Genomic DNA, 18,097 nt, shown 5'->3' with positions numbered 1-18,097 from the left:
TGTATCAAAATCTTCAGAGAGATCCAGGAGAATGAATAGGGCTGTACTTCCCCTGCCTATCCCTTGGCAAAAGTGATTAGGGGTGTTTTATTTCCCAAACCAGATTGAAAACCAAACTGAAAAGGATATTGTGGAGATGTAGTTTAAGTTTTCCAGGTGAAAAGGCTTTTATTGGGCTATGGATAATTTGCAGAAATACCAAACTTATGAGAGTCAGTAAAATGCTATGATTTTAGGAAGTTTGTCTAGGGGCCGAAACAGTAGAATATTTCAACTATTTGAGAGAATACTGTTTTGAAATAGTAATATAACTAGAAATGCTAAGGAGAATTAATCTGATAAGCACTGGAAAGTTTTTAAAAGTGTAAAATTTTCACCAAAAACCACTTTTATAGTGTATGTTCTTCTGGTACTTACAAATTAGTCAAAAATTGGTATGCTAACTAAGTTACGAAGAAACCGGAAATATGCATGGAGCTAGAAACAACAATTAGATAACATATATCCTGTCTGGAGATAACATTCTTGAAAATTGAGTACTGAAGACTAATTGAGGTCAGAAAGGATCACTGACTAACTCTGGACTGTAGTCAGCAACAAATGCATCCCCACTTAGCCTAGTTACTTCTGACCATTAACCCTCTTGTGGCTTGTCCTGATAGTAGCAGTCAAGACACAAAATGGTAATGAATGGTTAATGCTGCAGATCTAGAGTTAATAAGGATGTATTCCTGCTAAATTCTGCAGCTCAAGCTAGTCTGTTTTATAACAAAGATAAACTGTGGTAACAGTGATAAAGATTTGTCATGGCAAATAGAGTAGCAATGACAGGACATGATACTTCATAGGATCTCATATTCCACCCTGATGTCTTTGAAGAAAATAATCGATTATCTTGTCAGGTCCTAGGCAGTCTTGTCTTTAGGACTCATTGCAGTGATGGATTTCATTCTCCTAGTTGGGGTAATCTGCTAGTCATATGTATCCCATGCCGATTGTCATAAAATGGCCATGTTGCTGGGATAGTACAATAAGTCTTGTTCTGTCCTTTGTATCCAAGTTGCCTCCTTCATGCAATTCAGACAGGCCAAAGCAATGACAGGAGAAGCAATTACATAAATTTCGTGCACCCACTGCTGACTTTCCAAACAGGTTTTAATATGGAATTTTGGGCGGTAAGTTCAGCTTCAAATATCTATCTGTTCCATGAAATCTAATAACAATTGGGCTTTTTGGTAGTGGTAACACAGAGATGGATTTCCTTTGGATAGGACTGAATTTAAATCAGGCTATTTCTGGTTTTGCATATTTACTTTTTTTCCTTGAGGCATGCCTGAATAGCTTAGGGGAGTCTTTAATAGGTTTTTTTCCGGGTGTGTGTGTGTGTGTGTGTGTGTTAATGACAGCATAACACAGTAGCAAGGGTTTGAATTAATCCTGGAGAAATCAATCTACAGTTATCTCAATAACAAATTGTATTATTACATGCCACCCCAATCTCTGCCAGGTGGTAGCAAAATTCCAGAGTTTCCAGTCGTTCACCCAGAGTAATGCTTCCATGGGAATTCAGGTCACAGTGGAGGCTGTAGCGCTTTAAGATATATGGCTTATTTTACACTTATATGCAGTTAAAGTCTTCCATGGGGTGTGTGCAGAACATTATGCCCCAAAATGCCTCTCATTACCCTTCTCATAGCTTCAGCAAGCTTGGGGCCTAAGCAGCAGTCAGTCATAGCTCCTGGTCTCTCGGTGCACCTTCCTACAGCAAGTGCCAAGGTGGTTCTACCCTTTATTTCCCCCCACAAACTCTGATTCAAGCAACTCCTCCTCACCCCAAGTCCTCACCCCAAGTCTAGTTTTTAAGAAGCACATTTTCCTTTTGAGCGCAGCCTGCCCCCTTCCCTGTTACCTTGGCAACATCTGTCCGCCCAGGTTCAAGGATTCCCATTTGATATGGGCCATCAACACTTTTCGTTAACACCTCTATACCAGGTGATGTCCTGGCATTAGAAAGGAAGTTTAATTTGTATTTTTCCACTCGCCTGGAATCTTCCCTCCAATACTCCAAATAATGACATTCATCAATTTATTGGGTGTAGGGGGTGTCTTTTCCCACCCAAACCTTTAACAGTATTTAGCAAGACTGCCCTTTATATACTGGTCAGAGGTAACTATTCTCCATTTCTAATATAATAAAATGAAGTGTATGCATTTGCCCTATGAAGCTTGCATTTTTTTATCCCAGTCAAGTATGAAGTTCACTGGATGACCTTGGGCAAGTCAAAGTGAGAAAAAAGGGAGGTTTAAATCAACATTTTCATTGATACTGCTGCACACATTTCCTAAACAGGGGTGTAAATCTGACCAGCAAATCATGTTAGTTTACAACCAGAGTTTGTTATTTTCAGGAAATGTGCTTCGTTAGGATTGCATCTGGAGTTATATGGTCCCTGATTTGACTGTAAATCACATTGAACTCATCCTCTAAGGCAAAATGCATCAGATCACACCATAGTAGCCAGTGGTGTGGGGACATTTACCTAAGCTCCCATCACTGCTGTTTCTGCAGCTTCCTGGAAGGGAGCGAAGGAGGGGCAAGGCACTGCAGTGTTAACATGGTGCAAATGCACCAGTAAAACCAGTCCACTCCTGCATCATACCAGCCTCACCCCTACATCACCCCTCTTCTTCCCAGTAAGCTGTAGCAATGCAGATGATGAACGGTCAGGTAAATGCCCCTGTTCTGCCAATCACTACTGGAATAAAGTTGTAAATCTCGTTTTTGTGCTCCTTATGAAACAAGGGGGAAAATGCTGCATATCAGGCACACATTGATGCTACTGTTGTTGGAAGGTACAGGGGAGTCCTATATGCCCAGAGATCTTGTCATTGTGCCGTGGGAGTGGTTGAGTCAACTGAACATATTCTTCTGATCTGCCCATTCTATGCAGATCTTAGACAAAAACTTATAGCTCCACTCCTATGCCAACTGAGACCTCTAGCCAGAGAAAGACAGGTGTTGTTTCTGCTGAAAAAGTCTACTGGAACAACAGCCTCCTTGGTGGCCAAATTTCTTTTTCTGGCCCTTAAGTGTAGTAAGGTTAAAATTGACAGCATTTACATGGGTCTAAATGTATAGCCTATTTCTTATTGTCGGTTTAAGTTTTAAGTTCCCTTAGAGGTTTGATGTTTTAATTTTTGTATGGATAAATGTTTATTTCTGACTGACGGTCAAATAAAGTCTGATTGATTGATTGATGCTACTAGACCCACATAACTACTACGGTATCAATAACAGCAGCTCTGCAACTACTTTTTTCAACTTTCCTCATAATGTCTACTATATTGTGATATTATCATGCTTCAATTTGCCTTACCTCCACAAACAGCTGTCCATAAAGCGGAGTTGGAGAACAGAAGCATGAAGTGCAATGTCTGTTGGAGTAACTAGACATGTGAATGGGTTAATTTCCTTCATGAGTGTAAATCACCCCATGAACGAGCTAATCACAGATGCAAGGTCAGCCAAGCCAGCCGTTATGGTAACAGCCCAGTGCCCTGACTTTATCTGTGATTAATGAATGTCAGCTCAGTAGTTAGTCTGTGAGCAACAGAGATACTTTGTATGTATCTATAATGTCTGTATCTACATCCAGAACTGTTTTACTGAGCCTTATCTGGTGCAACAGTAAACTATTCGTACTTTAAGCTGCTTCTGTGTGGTGACTGGTACTGAGACCAACTTCCACTGCGTAGGTATCTCACCTCAAATTCCCGATAATTAGGTTGTCCATCAAGAACCTCAGCAATTTTTAAGTGGTCTGTGGTGTGGAAAATTTAGGAAAATCACAAAACTTTTAGTTGTAATAGTTTAAAATGACCTGTGTGGTTTACATTAAATCACTTTATCTTGCAGTTCTGGAGTTTATGTGGTAATTCATTGACACCAAAGCGTGGTGTTTTTGGTAAGACTGGTGATCTCCAAACTATATTGTGCCTCGCCTGTGCAAGAGATGAAGTAACGTATTCTGGTGCACTTAATGGAGATATATATGTATGGAAAGGAATCAACCTTATCCGAACCATACAAGGAGCTCATGCTGTAAGTATCATTTTCATATGAGAATTGATTGACCAGTGAAATAAATTAATATTTTGTGTGACGTACACAGATTTCTAAATGGATTGCATTGTGATTAACAAATGCAGGGGACTTTATCAGATGTTGAATGTCACAGTTTAACTTCTGGCAGACCCTTTCATAAGTTTCAGGCTGAATATACCAGAAAATGCAAAAATTATGACAAGTTTGCAGTCTCTCCTCATCTTGCAGATTAATGTTTATGAATTATTTATCTGGGATGGCTGAAGGCTAAGTGCATTGGTGTTCAGGAAGGAATCTTAAGCTGTGCCTGTATGACTTGTGTACTACTCCCATGATGTTATTGCTTCACTCTCGGTAGGGGAAAGGCAAGACTGATGGATTTGTGTGCAAATTGAGGAGCACAGCTCCTATTCACAACTCCCAATGAGAGAGTGATTCCATATAATTTTCATCTGAACACCTGTGTGCAATTTATGGAAGCATAGTGTGGTGGCATTTAATTATGGGTTGTATTTTATATTCTAGTTTTCCTTCCAAATGGCAGAGTAGCTTGCATATGGCTGTTATGTAGTATTTCATACAAACACTGCACAGGGCCCTCTTCAGTATTTGAACTTTAGCATATGTCTTTTCTGCAAAAAGGAAAGAAGAAGATGTTCCTTTTCATCATTCTTCATTCCACCTAACCTGTAAATAGGTTCAGAACAATGGGAAGAGGGACACCACTTCATGAAACCCATTTAAAATTTTAGGAGGTGCCAAAAAGTCTTAAAAACATGGGGCAACATTCAATGTTGCACAAGCAAACTTCTCACAACTGCAGCCAATGTAAAAGTAATGCCATTGCATCATCCTAAAACTACCAATAAAATGAAAGCTGAAATAAGTGGGCTTTAAAAACACACACACGGAAGGTCCAAAATCCAAGCAGTTGTGGGAAAGATAACATTGTAAGCATTCACTGCCAGACCTACTCTATACTGCTCTACGCCACGGTCTTCAAGGGCAGCTCTATTTTAGAGCAGTAATGTAACCTGAAATAAATGTAAAAATCTTGAGTGACCTTCCCAAGCTATAGAATAGTGTATTGTATATCAACATATGAAATCTTCTTTTGGATTTAGAATTTAAAAAATGGATCCATTTCAGGAATTTGATATAAAACAGGAAACAAGTAAACAATAATGATCTTGGTCTTGCATGGTTACACTGGTAGGACTTTTATATGAGGAATGTATATACTACACCTCCTTAGTGGGTGAATAATTTATTTCAGTATTCTTTCACAGAGGTGAATACTCAAGTTGTGTGGATTCAAGCCAAAGCTGAGGTCAGATAACAGGCACCCTGTATAAAACATCACCATGTTGCTTGGGCAAGTTTTAATTAAATATAAGTGGAAACAATATAGCAAACTTAAATGAGTGCTTTAACCCTCTTGTGAGCCAACACATAACATCCACTGTTTTGCTGTCTCTCTTTACAAGTGTAAACCAGAATGGAACTCATGGACTTCCAATGAAACTGAATGTTGGGAGATTCAGGACAAATAAATAAAAGTACTTCTTCATGTAGCACATAGTATAGAACTATCTCCCACAGGAGGCAGTGATGGCTAGCAACCTTGTTGTTGTTGTTTAGTTGTTTAGTCATGTCCGACTCTTCGTGACCCCATGGACCAGAGCACACCAGGCACTCCTGTCTTCCACTGCCTCCCGCAGTTTGGTCAGACTCATGTTGGTAACTTCGAGAACACTGTCCAACCATCTCGTCCTCTGTTGTCCCCTTCTCCTTGTGCCCTCAATCTTTCCCAACATCAGAGTCTTTTCCAGGGAGTCTTCTCTTCTCATGAGGTGGCCAAAGTATTGGAGCCTCAGCTTCAGGATCTGTCCTTCCAGTGAGCACTCAGGGCTGATTTCCTTCAGAATGGATAGGTTTGATCTTCTTGCAATCCATGGGACTCTCAAGAGTCTCCTCCAGCACCATAATTCAAAAGCATCAATTCTTTGGTGATCATACTTCTTTATGGTCCAGCTCTCACTTCCATACATCCATACATCACTCCTGGGAAAACCATAGCTTTAACTATATGGACCTTTGTCGGCAAGGTGAAGTCTCTGCTTTTTAAGATGCTGTCTAGGTTTGTCATTGCTTTTCTCCCAAGAAGCAGGCGTCTTTTAATTTCGTGACTGCTGTCACCATCTGCAGTGATCATGGAACCCAAGAAAGTAAAATCTCTCACTGCCTCCTAGAAGGCTTTAAAAGAGGATTAAATAAATTCATCAAGGAGAGGGCTATCATGAACTACTAGCCATGATTGCTATCATCTGCCTCCACAGTTGGAGGCAGCAATGCTTCTTAATACCATTTGCTGAAAAACAAAGGAGGGGAAAGGGTTGGTTTCTCACAGGCATTTGGTTGGCCACTGTGAGAACAGGATGTTGGACTACATGGGCCCATTGGCTTGATCCAGTAGGGTCTTCTTATACTTATTATGTTCCTAAAGGACAGGGTTCTCTTCTCAATCCAGATAGGAAGACAAGGGGAAGAGAACAGACTGCCTGATCTCCCTGTGATGGTGATTATGTTTCTGGACTTGGTTTCAGACTCTGTAAAAGGGACTCTACAGAGGGCCTTTTTTGGCAGCACCTCTTAAGGGCAGCATTTTCATAGAGCTAAAGTGGTGAGAAAGGCTCAGGCTTGTGTACTCACAGAAGTGTGGACTCATATGCATAACATTTTAACTTCTATTGTTATATTTTTTCACTGAGTTTGCATGTAGTTCTGTTAGTGGATCTGTGATTAGCTTCTTTATCCAGTCATGGTGATTAAAGGGAATAAAATCATTTGAGGTGCATTGCCTCTATATGTATTTAATTTAATTTAAGAAGAAAATAACCTGATCATGAAGGTCATGTGTCACAATATTGGATCAGTCAGAGACCAGCATTTGGAAGGTGCAGACAATAATTTGTTCAGCTGCATGGTTACATAGCAATTAAGTGAAACTGTCAGAGATATTTCTCAGTTGTGTGGTCTAGTTGCATTCACAAGCAGGCTTTCTTAGAAAGGCAGAGTTTTGTGTAGTTGTTCTTTTCAAATTCTGATTATTGTTTTTTAAAGAAAAGAGTCTGTTATTTCTATAAACAAATAGTATATTCTAAAGGAAAATGCAGGAAAAATATTTTGTCCCATGTGATTTTTTTTTAAATATCATCATTAATGCAAGTTGTGTACATACTTAAATATGCTCTTTACTCCTCTTTAGGCAGGAATTTTCAGCATGAATGCCTGTGAAGAAGGCTTTGCTACTGGTGGCAGGGATGGCTGTGTTCGCCTTTGGGATTTAAATTTTAAACCAATTACTGTGATTGATCTCAGGGAAACAGACCAGGGATATAAAGGTAAAACAAAACAAAACATATTTTAATTACATTATCAAAGGAATACATTTTTCATTGCCCATTGTTCTTCATAGCCCTATTCATAATTGAGGAGCCATAGCCCCATTCCAGAACAGCAACGCTGGTGTGGATTTTCTGAGTATTATGGATGTTGTATGACATGTGAGCAGGGGCCTATAATAATGGATGTCGGTGTATGGAGTGCAGTGTTAAAACTTCTCTTTGCACAGTAGTGGCACTGTGTGGTGGGAAGACCCATGCATTTAGTGGTCTTGCAGGGTAGGTTTTGGTTAATGTGCTCCCATAGGAATGCTTGCCTAACAAATGATTTCCAGAGAACTCATTGTGTTCAGTAAGCAGGACCTGCATGTACTGATTTTTTGGCTGCTATAAATAGCACATGTGTCAGAAAGAGGAAGAGGCAGCAAGAAACAGGCAAAGAAAGAGAGAGAGAGAGAGAGAGAGAGAGAGAGAGAGAGAGAGAGAGAGAGAGAGAGAGATTCTTAATTACTGTGCATATTTACTTGAAATAAGTTCTACTGAATTCAACTGAGCTTACTCCCATATGACTGCCCATAGGATCATGACCTTCTCCCATCATACATGATCTCCATAAAAGAAAAAGGAGCAGAAGCTTCCACACCACACTCCCATAAGTCAATATAGTCCTAAATGGTTGTGGTAGAATCATAAAGAAACTTGCTTACTCCAGCATGAGCTTCCAGCATGAAGCTTCTTCTGAAATAAACAACAAATGGTTTATTTGTAAGGATTGTGACAACAGCTGAGGATAGGATAGACTGATGAAGGAGGGTTGATGCAGTTATAGTTTCTCCTCCATTCCCTTTCAACAAAGTGCAAGGTGCAGATAAAGTTAAAGTCAGTTGGACTTAACTTATGAGCAAAGTAAAAGGTAAAGGGACCCCTGACCATTAGGTCCAGTTGCGGATGACTCTGGGGTTGCGGCACTCATCTCGCATTACTGGCCGAGGGAGCCGGCGTACAGCTTCCGGGTCATGTGTCCAGCATGACTAAGCCGCTTCTCGTGAACCAGAGCAGCGCACAGAAACACCGTTTACCTTCCCACCGGAGCGGTACCTATTTATCTACTTGCACTTTGACATGCTTTCGAACTACTAGGTGGGCAGGAGCAGGGACCGAGTAACAGGAGCTCACCCTGTTGCGGGAATTCGAACCGTCGACCTTCTGATTGGCAAGCCCTAGGCTCAGTGGTTTAGACCACAGCGCTACCTGCATCCCACTATGAGCAAAGTAGTGCTAGCCAAAACATTACAGCAGGCCTCTAATTTTTATTTATTGTAATGTAAAAATAAATTTTGTCATTTGGGGTAAAAGTGGGGCTTGCCTCAATGTGTACTATGTGATTTAATTAATTTTCTTCCATTTTTTTCAGGAACATTATTCAGGAATATTTTATGATTTCACAGTAAAATTTTCTTTGCTAAACATATGGATAATAAAAGTTGCATATTTACTTTTCACAGGTCTGTCTGTGAGAAGTGTTTGTTGGCGAGGAGATCATATACTAGTTGGAACACAAGACAGTGAAATCTTTGAGATTGTGGTGCATGAACGCAATAAGCCTTTTCTTATTATGCAAGGGCACTGTGAAGGGGAGCTTTGGGCCCTGGCAGTTCATCCTACGAAACCTTTGGCTATGACAGGAAGTGATGATCGATCAGTCAGGTTTGTTCCCATGGATTTTCAAAAGACACATGAGCATCTACAGTAAAACATACTTTGAATTTTAAAATACAAAACCATTTTTGGTGATAAGTTATAATCTACTGCTTTGGTATAAAATATGCACCTTAAATTTTAGATATCACATTTAAGTAAATGATTATTACATGTATTTTATTCATCAAAGTATTTACATACGACCCTCACAAAACATCAGGACTGTGTGCAGAAAGATAAAAAGCTTTTAAAATCAGTACAGAAAAATAAGTAAAATGACTGGCCACTTAAGAAAATTTTAGACAACTGTCATTAAATTATGGAAACAATTGTGCTAAAGCCCCAGGAGTACCAGTGTGACTTCAGTAATGTTACTGTAGTGAGACTGACCTTGGCAATATAATAAAACAGTTGACGGTGTGCTAGATGAAAATGGTTCTGCAGCCTGACAAAATACTTAGATTGGACCTTGCCATCCAACCAACCATATTGGGTTCTGAATGCTCTGTGACACTCAGAAATGTTTTGGGTGTGTGTGAATTGGATCTGGGCTTCAATCCAGTCTTGGAGTACAAGGAGCTAATGAATATAAGCCATATGCTTTTTGGAGGGTATTTTTTTAAAGGATGAGACAACCCACTACATTTTTCTCTGCATGTATGATAATTGTATTTTGTTTACCCTGAATACTTTCTTGCAGAATATGGAGCCTTATAGATCATGCATTGATTGCACGATGCAATATGGAAGAGCCAATTCGTTGTGCAGCTGTTAGCACTGATGGAATTCATCTTGCACTTGGAATGAAAGATGGTTCCTTCACAGTACTTCGAGTTAGGTAGGTTATACATTGGAGACATTTAAACAAAGATAAACTTTGCCATTAAGTTGCTTTTACAATGAATTGTAAATTTCTGCCACCTGCTAGCATGGCATCAGTGCCAGATAATTTTTTCCATTTGGACTTATTTGTAATGCATTTGTTTGTGAATGCACATGTGTGCCCCTGTGGATTATAAGGCTGGCACTTTTGAAGACATCTGATTTTTATGGTGTGGTTCAATAACTTGAAGAAATGTGTGCAAACAATATTTTAATGCAAGCCCATAGGCCTTCTGCTGTAATCTGAGTCCTCAGATGGGTAAATGTGTATTCACATGTAAATAGAGGCTTCCTTATTAATGTGTAGATGCCTCAGTAATATTATATATTGCACTGCTAAGTAGATATTCCATATGCAAGGCTTTTCTTCACTTGACAGGAGTAAAGCTGGATTTCTTTGTATAGGGATAATGTCTAAACTACATGATATTTTTCTTTTTCTGTGTTACAGAGATATGACAGAGGTTGTTCATATTAAAGATAGGAAAGAAGCTATTCATGAATTAAAATATTCACCAGATGGAAATTTCCTTGCAGTTGGTTCTAATGACAGTTCTGTTGATATTTATGGTGTTGTTCAGCGGTACAAAAAGGTTGGAGAGTGTGTTGGGTCAACAAGTTTCATCACTCATATGGATTGGTCATTGGACAGCAAACACTTGCAGACCAATGATGGCAGTGGAAAAAGGCTTTTTTACAGGATGCCTGGTGAGACATCTACTACCATTACAATTATTCAAGAAAATAGATAGTGAGTTCTGTGGTTAGGTTGCCTGATGCTTTTATAACATAGCACATTCCTGGTAAAGTAGTTGTAGTGACTGTAGCTAGTCATTTCTCTCCAAACAATTTTAATCAGTGGGCAGAAGGGTTCCCCAAAATTGGGCAGAGGAATCTTAGACTGCTTGCAGAAGATTACTGATTTTGACCATTTCCTTCCTCCTACTGCACTTGCATAAGACATATCCCTCCAGAGAGACTTTTATGGAGGCAGGGGTATGATGGGCTGCAAGGAAGAGAGGGGGAAGAATTGGTTGCACAAGCAGCCTTCTCCTTGTGCAATATTAAATACAATCCAGTTAATATGATAATTGCCCGTATAAATCGAGTAAATGATTAAACAAGTATCTTTCTATATCTAGGTGGAAAAGAAGTGATGAATAAGGATGAGTTAAAAGGTGTCCAGTGGGCTTCATGGACTTCAGTTGCAGGCCTTGAAGTTAATGGAATATGGCCTAAATATTCAGAGATCAATGATATCAATTCTGTAGATGCAAATTTTATGGGCCAAGTTCTAGTTACAGCTGATGACTATGGAATAGTAAAATTGTTTCGGTATCCTTGTTTAAGAAAAGGTAATTATTTAGCATGTGCTTGGAATGTAAATAACAGAATACCCAGGAAATCTCTTTTTTGGATGGAAAGTTCTCAAAAGTTGGAATTTTATTCTTAACCAAGTGACTGTTAGCATTTGTGACCCTTGTTTATGTTTCAGATAAGAGATTTTGGGGTCAAATTCTGGGGTCAATGAGATGCTGCACTCAGATAAGCCCCCAAAGTCCAGATGTCACATTCTGTTTTCTACATAGCAAAAGGGTATGGGGGAAGGGGGCGGGCGGGGAATGTTACAGTCAAATATCCTTGACTGGCTGAGAAGAGTTTCATATACAAAACAGCATTGGTTGATATAGGTAGCTTGTTGCTCTTGTTTAACAAAGTAGCACAGTTGTGACTGACTGGGCTGGTATGTCAGATATTCTGCAATATACTCAGTTGGATACTCCAAACCTTGAGCAGACTTTTACTTGTGCAGTGAGGCTTTCCTACCTCTTCCACCCCAGCGTATTTTCCTGGGAAACCTGAAAATTAAGGTGCCCCTCAGGGACAGTATTTGATGGAATGAAACTGCAGAGGAACCGTTAGCAGAAATTGGGACTCACCTCTTGCATAACAAAAAGCATATATCTCCTTGGACAAGGCACAACTGGTTATAAGCCATGGTGTAAAGCAACCCTTTAAATTGATACATAATTTGACACATGATAAAACTGTTGTTGTTTTTTTTAATAGGGGCAAAATTTAAGAAATACCTTGGTCATTCAGCACACGTGACAAATGTCAGATGGTCACATGATTATCAGTGGGTTATTTCTATTGGTGGAGCAGACCATTCTGTTTTCCAGTGGAAATTTGTTCCTGAAAGGAAGCTGAAGGATGCTCTTCACATAGCACCACAAGGTGAGTGATGCATCATTTGATAATTTAAAATATTGTTAGTGATATGCATTTTGAAGTGATGGTTGGGACTTCTGCTTCTTGATCTGGATGACTGTAAATACTCCAATGTTTTCTCAGTTTTGAATGGATGGACTTTCTGCTGTTTTGGTCCTGGACCATTGAGTACAATTATTATATTTTTAAGGCATATAAGGCATATAAATATTATTATTTTTTATTATTATTTATACCCCGCCCATCTGACTGGGTTTCCCCAGCCACTCTGGGTGGCTTCCCACAGAAATATTAAAATACCATAATTTATTAAACATTAAAAGCTTCGCTAAACAGGGCTGCCTTCAGATGTCCTCTAAAAGTCTGGTAGTTGTTTTTCTCTTTGACATCTGGTGGGAGGGCGTTCCACATGGCGGGTGCCACTACTGAGAAGGCCCTCTGCCCATATATGCCCTCTGCCCATATGCTTAGGACTGTGCAGTTAACTGATTCATTTTATTACCTTTATGTTGTATCTGCTGTTTCAATATCTACTCTTTTATTTATTTATTTATCAAAGAAAGCCTCGTTGACTCTAATAGTGAAGAATCTGATTCTGATCAATCTGATGTTCCAGAGCTGGACTCTGAAATTGAACAAGAGACACAAATCACATACCGTCGACAGGTATTGTCTTATATTATAAACATAAATATGTTACTACACCCTGCTGCAACAAACCTTGTGTATTTCTAGATTATAGAATGTTGACACCACAAAACTCACAAACTGTATTAGAACTGATCAGAACTGTTATCATTGCTGATGGCCTGGAACCATAAGCTCCCCAAAGCAGATGAGGGCTGAATACCGAAATAAACCAGATCCAGTCCCTGGGGCCAAAAAGCTCCTCCACCCCTGGTGTATAGGAAGGAGAGTCTTGGCAAACGGTGCAGTGAGAAGGGTTGGCAAGGGTTTAGAAAGGGCCTGGTGGGTTGGTAAGTTAAGCAAGCAGAGGAGCCAGCTTCTGGTATGTTAAAACTTTGTACTTCACTCTGGGCGGCTTCCAACAAAATATTAAAATACAATAGTCTATTAAACATTAAAAGCTTCCCTAAACAGCAATAAACAAATAATGATATTAGAAAACAACAGTGGCACCCTATGGCTTCCTGTTTCACCAGGTGTGATTATACCGTGTTTCTCCGAAAATAAGACACTGTCTTATATTTATTTTTCCTTAAAAAAACACCCACAGTGGCTTATTTTCAGGGGATGTCTTATTTTTTTATTACGCGTCCAGCCTCACCTCTTCCTTGGGGCCCTCCAGAACTGCGCCTATCACTATGTCTTATTTTTGGGGTATGGCTTATATCGCGCAAATGCTTAGAAATCCTGCTATGGCTTATTTTATGGGTATGTCTTATTTTAGGAGAAACAGGGTAATTGCTCTAATCAGTTGCAACCAGCATTGGCAGTTGTTGTTCCACTCATATTTCATGCAGTATACTGGTTCCCTGTTATGTTTAGGTTTGCTGAGACATGGCTGTGTGTCCGGTCTCTGGAGCAGAATCGCTTCAGCAGAGCTGTGGGTCATCTTAATGCTGTCCAATATTACCAGTGGGTTTTATGAACTGTCTCATATAAAACTCTGGAGCTAGTAGAAAGATTGTCCAAATACTCTGATTTGGTCAGAGTACCTTTCCTATTATAGTAACAGAAAAAGCAAAGTTTCAGTTCTAATATTGCAACCATGTGGCTGTTGTAAAAATTTGCGGAGCTACACGGTCCTAGGAATAAGTGGATCCTTGACCCAGGTAGAGTCCAGGTACCCTGGCAGGCAGACGAATTTAAGCGTCTCCTGCCCACCAAATAACAGAGACCAAACCAGGACGTACGAAGCAAGGCACTTTTATTTTCGCTGTTGCAACAGGGTCCTTCCTCTCACGCAGGAGAACAAGGAAGGAACCCCAAACAAAGGTGTCTTGCCCTTAAAAAGAAATTTGAAATTGGTTTCAGCCCACCCCCCAGAAGCATCATCCATATGTCACAGAAGGGGTGTAGCCCAAGACCGCCCTCCCTAGATTCATCATAGGTACATCATGAAAGGGGAGGCCTGGTGGCAGTAATCTGAGCATCCTGGACCCTGCCCCCTGCCCCCAAAACCTAATCAACAAAAAAGAGAGATATTTACATTTCCCTGTTTCCCAGCCAAGTTAATCACACCCTTTTGTCTGGCACCCAGGTATCAGGATGCCAGGGATTATCACTTTAATTCCTGAGACAATGAGAAGGTTCCCCCCACCCCCCTTCTTCCTTGCAGAGGAACACCTGGTCAGAGAGAGAGAGTCAAAATGGTGTCAGTCAGGCTTGTTTTCCTGTGCTGCTTCAGACATGTTTCTGTACATTCATGTACATGTTTTATGAACAATTATTTTATATATATATATATGACCTTAAAATTCTTATAACAATCCCCCATTTGGGGCTATAATTTTTCTTAAAAATTGTTGCCCCACAAAAGAATAACCAGATGTGTTGTTTTAGTACTTTGGGAGAAGCATTTCTCAAAAATGGTCTATGTATTACATTTAACAGGATGGTCCACCAATATTGACTGGAAAGTGCAGTTTGCTTTTTTACCCTTTTGTGTGTTCTCAGGTGTCAAAAGCTAGCTCTCCTCTGGTTGCACACCTCCATCGTGGCACAGCAGCAACAATCCCTGGTGAATCCCCTTAGGGCTTTCATATTGACCATGTCGCCTGGCACCCCCCATAGCTGCCACAGGTTTGGACATGTCATGAGAGAGATGTCTTTGCCTTGGGCTTCCTATGGGCCTTTATTATTATAGGCTCTGGCCTTGCACTGTAGGGAGTTGCCCAGTTGCTCTTAAAGGAAGAAAGCTACTTGCACCTTGGATACACTTGCCCAATTAGAACTGAAGCCAAATTAAAATTTATACAGCCCCATACAACATGTCCAAATTAGTCAAATTTAACTCTAAAAGGGATCATTCCTGTTAAATCAAGACATAAATACCTTCATTTATCTGGTGTTTCATGGATCTTGGAGCTTATTCTTGGTAAAATGAGTAAAAACAATTTTAAAAATGTGTAGAGTAGGTTGGTACACTGCAGAGTGCCAGGTGGGACAAGAAAACATGGTCATAAGTTGATCTAATCTAAATACTGGACTATGCAATATCCTGATCTTTTAAAGGGCATACAATGCATGGCAATAATACACTATACATTGGGACACTATACATTTTAAAAAAAACACCAAACAATTAAACACAAAGTTGGTTCACCCCCCCCCCTCCTTGTGGAAATAACATACTGTCAGACATAGTTCAATGTTTCTGTCGAATATCACACAACATAAAACATAATCATATATCAGTTGCGTATCTTGAGGCCAATTCTGAATAGGGCACAGAGTCTTGAAGTCAAAAGAGAGCGTATGTCCTTGCAATTCACTTTCCCTTGCCCCAGTCTGTTTCTTTTTGGAAGGAGATTTTGAAGATGCTGTGGCTACTTTGGAAAATCTGATGTCTGTTGTTGTTGCAGATAATAAACAGTCTTATAGTCAAAATCCTTAAAACTTTTCAACAATAGTTCCCCCCTTTCTTCCCCCTCCCTTTTGTCCCAAAGTCATTTATGGAAACAATGGCTGTGGGCTTTCTCATGCTGTTCAGCTGCTGTAGGTTCATTATTCAGTCTTCAGAAATACAGTCTGCAGAGGGACAGGAGTGCTTGGAACTAAAAGACAGTTAGGAGGAAGTAGTGGGAAACCAAAAGGGGAGAATATCCTACAGTATTTCTAAAAACATTGTCGGGAAGCTGTAAATGATACACATCCTTTTGAAAATAGGCCTGCAGGGGGTTGGGGCCTGAAGATATAATTAGTTAAAAATAATAATAATAAATAGTCAAGAAAGGGGAGAATATTCTAGAAATTTCTTCTTGGGAAGCTGCAAATAATATAAGATCATAGTTAAGCATTTTATTCATTTAAATATTATTATTATCATTCATATTTAATTACTGCTGTTATTGTCTGCTCAGTCTGTTTAATTTACTTCACCTAGTTTGGCTTGATTATGAATTTGTATGTGCTTGAACTGTTGGCTGGAGTTTTGCAGTTAAAAAAATAGCTGACAATATGGTGGGGGGGGGGGGGAAACCCAGACATTCATTTTCAATGTATGATATACCATCTCTACCTCTTTCTAAGTGGCACCTCAAACTCTTCATGCCAAACTTTAAAGATCTATCTTTCCATCCTTCTCCACCAAAGAGTAAAGCTTGACTGAATTCAGGCCATTTCACTACACCACCAGAGTTTAAAATCACTTTTCAGTGCTTGAGTAATCTAGTCCACCCCTTCTGAATTATGGGGATCTCAACACTATCACCGCCCTTAGGATACACATACATTTGAGTACAGATGCCTGACTGGGAAGGAAACACGGGCTATGCCCTATCACGGAAGCACACGTGTGTACTAAGGGAAAAATAAGGAAGGGGAAGATTAAAAGTACCAACGTTATATAGAAGCCTTTAGCAAACCTTAAGATTGGATAAAGATTGGGAAATGTTCAAGACTTTCATATGTGCTTAAACTTTAAACCTTAATAGACAAAGTGATAAAAACTTATATAATCACTCCATATAAAAAAACAACGACACTCTTGTTCCAACTCTGAAAACCAATAATCTTTCCTTGCCAGAAAGCAGAGCTGGGCTGAATTTCAACCCATCACCACATCAGACACATTGCCTTTCACATAGCTCTAAAATGGGAGTTAGAAGGGACCCTGAGGTCATTTAGTCTAACCCTCTAAGATACAGGATTCACAAGATTTGAATGAAAATACCAACTTTATACAGAACCCTTTAGCAGATGAGTTTTTTCCTTAAGAGACTGATATCAGGAGCCCAACAATAACCCTTCTGTCCAACACAATTGAAGTTAAAACTAGACTCAGATAGACAATTCCTGGCTATGGAAGCTCTACTTTTGACAAACAAATCACCTTTATTGGAATAGCTGTTCAATTTTCCTTTAGTCAATATTCATCTAGTCACTTGGAGAAAGACTCCCCTTTGGAGTCTCTCAATACCAAACATTTGCACACCTCATGAAGTGAACATTTTCAAGTTTCAGAATATTTTTCAAAGCATTGAGCAAGCATTTTCAAACTTACAACTCTTTATTTTCCTTCATCCTGCCCCCTCTTTTTTACTTTTGGAGAGGAAAAAATGGCCTTCTACAGCCTCTTTAAAACAAACCTTTACACACTACCTCCACTCTTTTAAATATTTGCCATTGTTTTTGGGTTGATTAAGCCCTTACATAAGATTATTTAAGCAAGCTTGCCTTATTATTATATTATTTTAAACTATGCGTGCTTTAAAAAGGCAGTCTGTGGGTGTCATGGCCAAATTTTAAACACAAACCCCTAATTTCCTAAACCTGGATTACATCTCTCATTTACTTTAAGGGAAACAACGAACTATAGCAGACACAAGGAACAGACGCACATACACTTAACAGACAACACACATAACAGACAACATGTAAACATTCTGAAGGGGGTACTGGTCTTCCAGGGTCAATTTTAAAGTGGAGATTCTCTGTATGTTAAAGGAACCTCCTGGTAGCCATTTCCCCTCATCTGGGTGGTCCATAGTAAATCGGACCCAATGTTTTTTTCTTACAAAGTTTTTGCAATTGGTTCCCTTCAAGCTTGTCCGCCCCGGGGATTTCGTGCCAATTTAAGAGAACGAAT

General features: G+C 39.6%; 1 protein-coding gene across 1 annotated transcript in view; it reads left to right on the top strand.

Moving 5' to 3' along the window:
• Positions 1-18,097, top strand: part of EML5 (EMAP like 5) — a 101,113-nt gene that overhangs the window by 28,272 nt on the left and 54,744 nt on the right. Inside the window, exons 5-12 of the mRNA XM_035107512.3 lie at positions 3,917-4,102; positions 7,374-7,509; positions 9,015-9,216; positions 9,911-10,048; positions 10,544-10,800; positions 11,235-11,447; positions 12,163-12,330; positions 12,884-12,990. Coding sequence (XP_034963403.2) covers positions 3,917-4,102; positions 7,374-7,509; positions 9,015-9,216; positions 9,911-10,048; positions 10,544-10,800; positions 11,235-11,447; positions 12,163-12,330; positions 12,884-12,990 — 1,407 coding nt within the window. The remainder of the gene's footprint in view (positions 1-3,916; positions 4,103-7,373; positions 7,510-9,014; positions 9,217-9,910; positions 10,049-10,543; positions 10,801-11,234; positions 11,448-12,162; positions 12,331-12,883; positions 12,991-18,097) is intronic.

This window comes from Zootoca vivipara, chromosome 1 (genome assembly GCF_965207765.1).
Source record: "Zootoca vivipara chromosome 1, rZooViv2.hap1.1, whole genome shotgun sequence".
NCBI classification, from domain to species: Eukaryota; Metazoa; Chordata; class Lepidosauria; order Squamata; family Lacertidae; genus Zootoca; species Zootoca vivipara.
The sequence above is the reverse complement of the archived record's forward strand: the minus strand, read 5'-3'. Positions and strand labels throughout refer to the sequence as shown.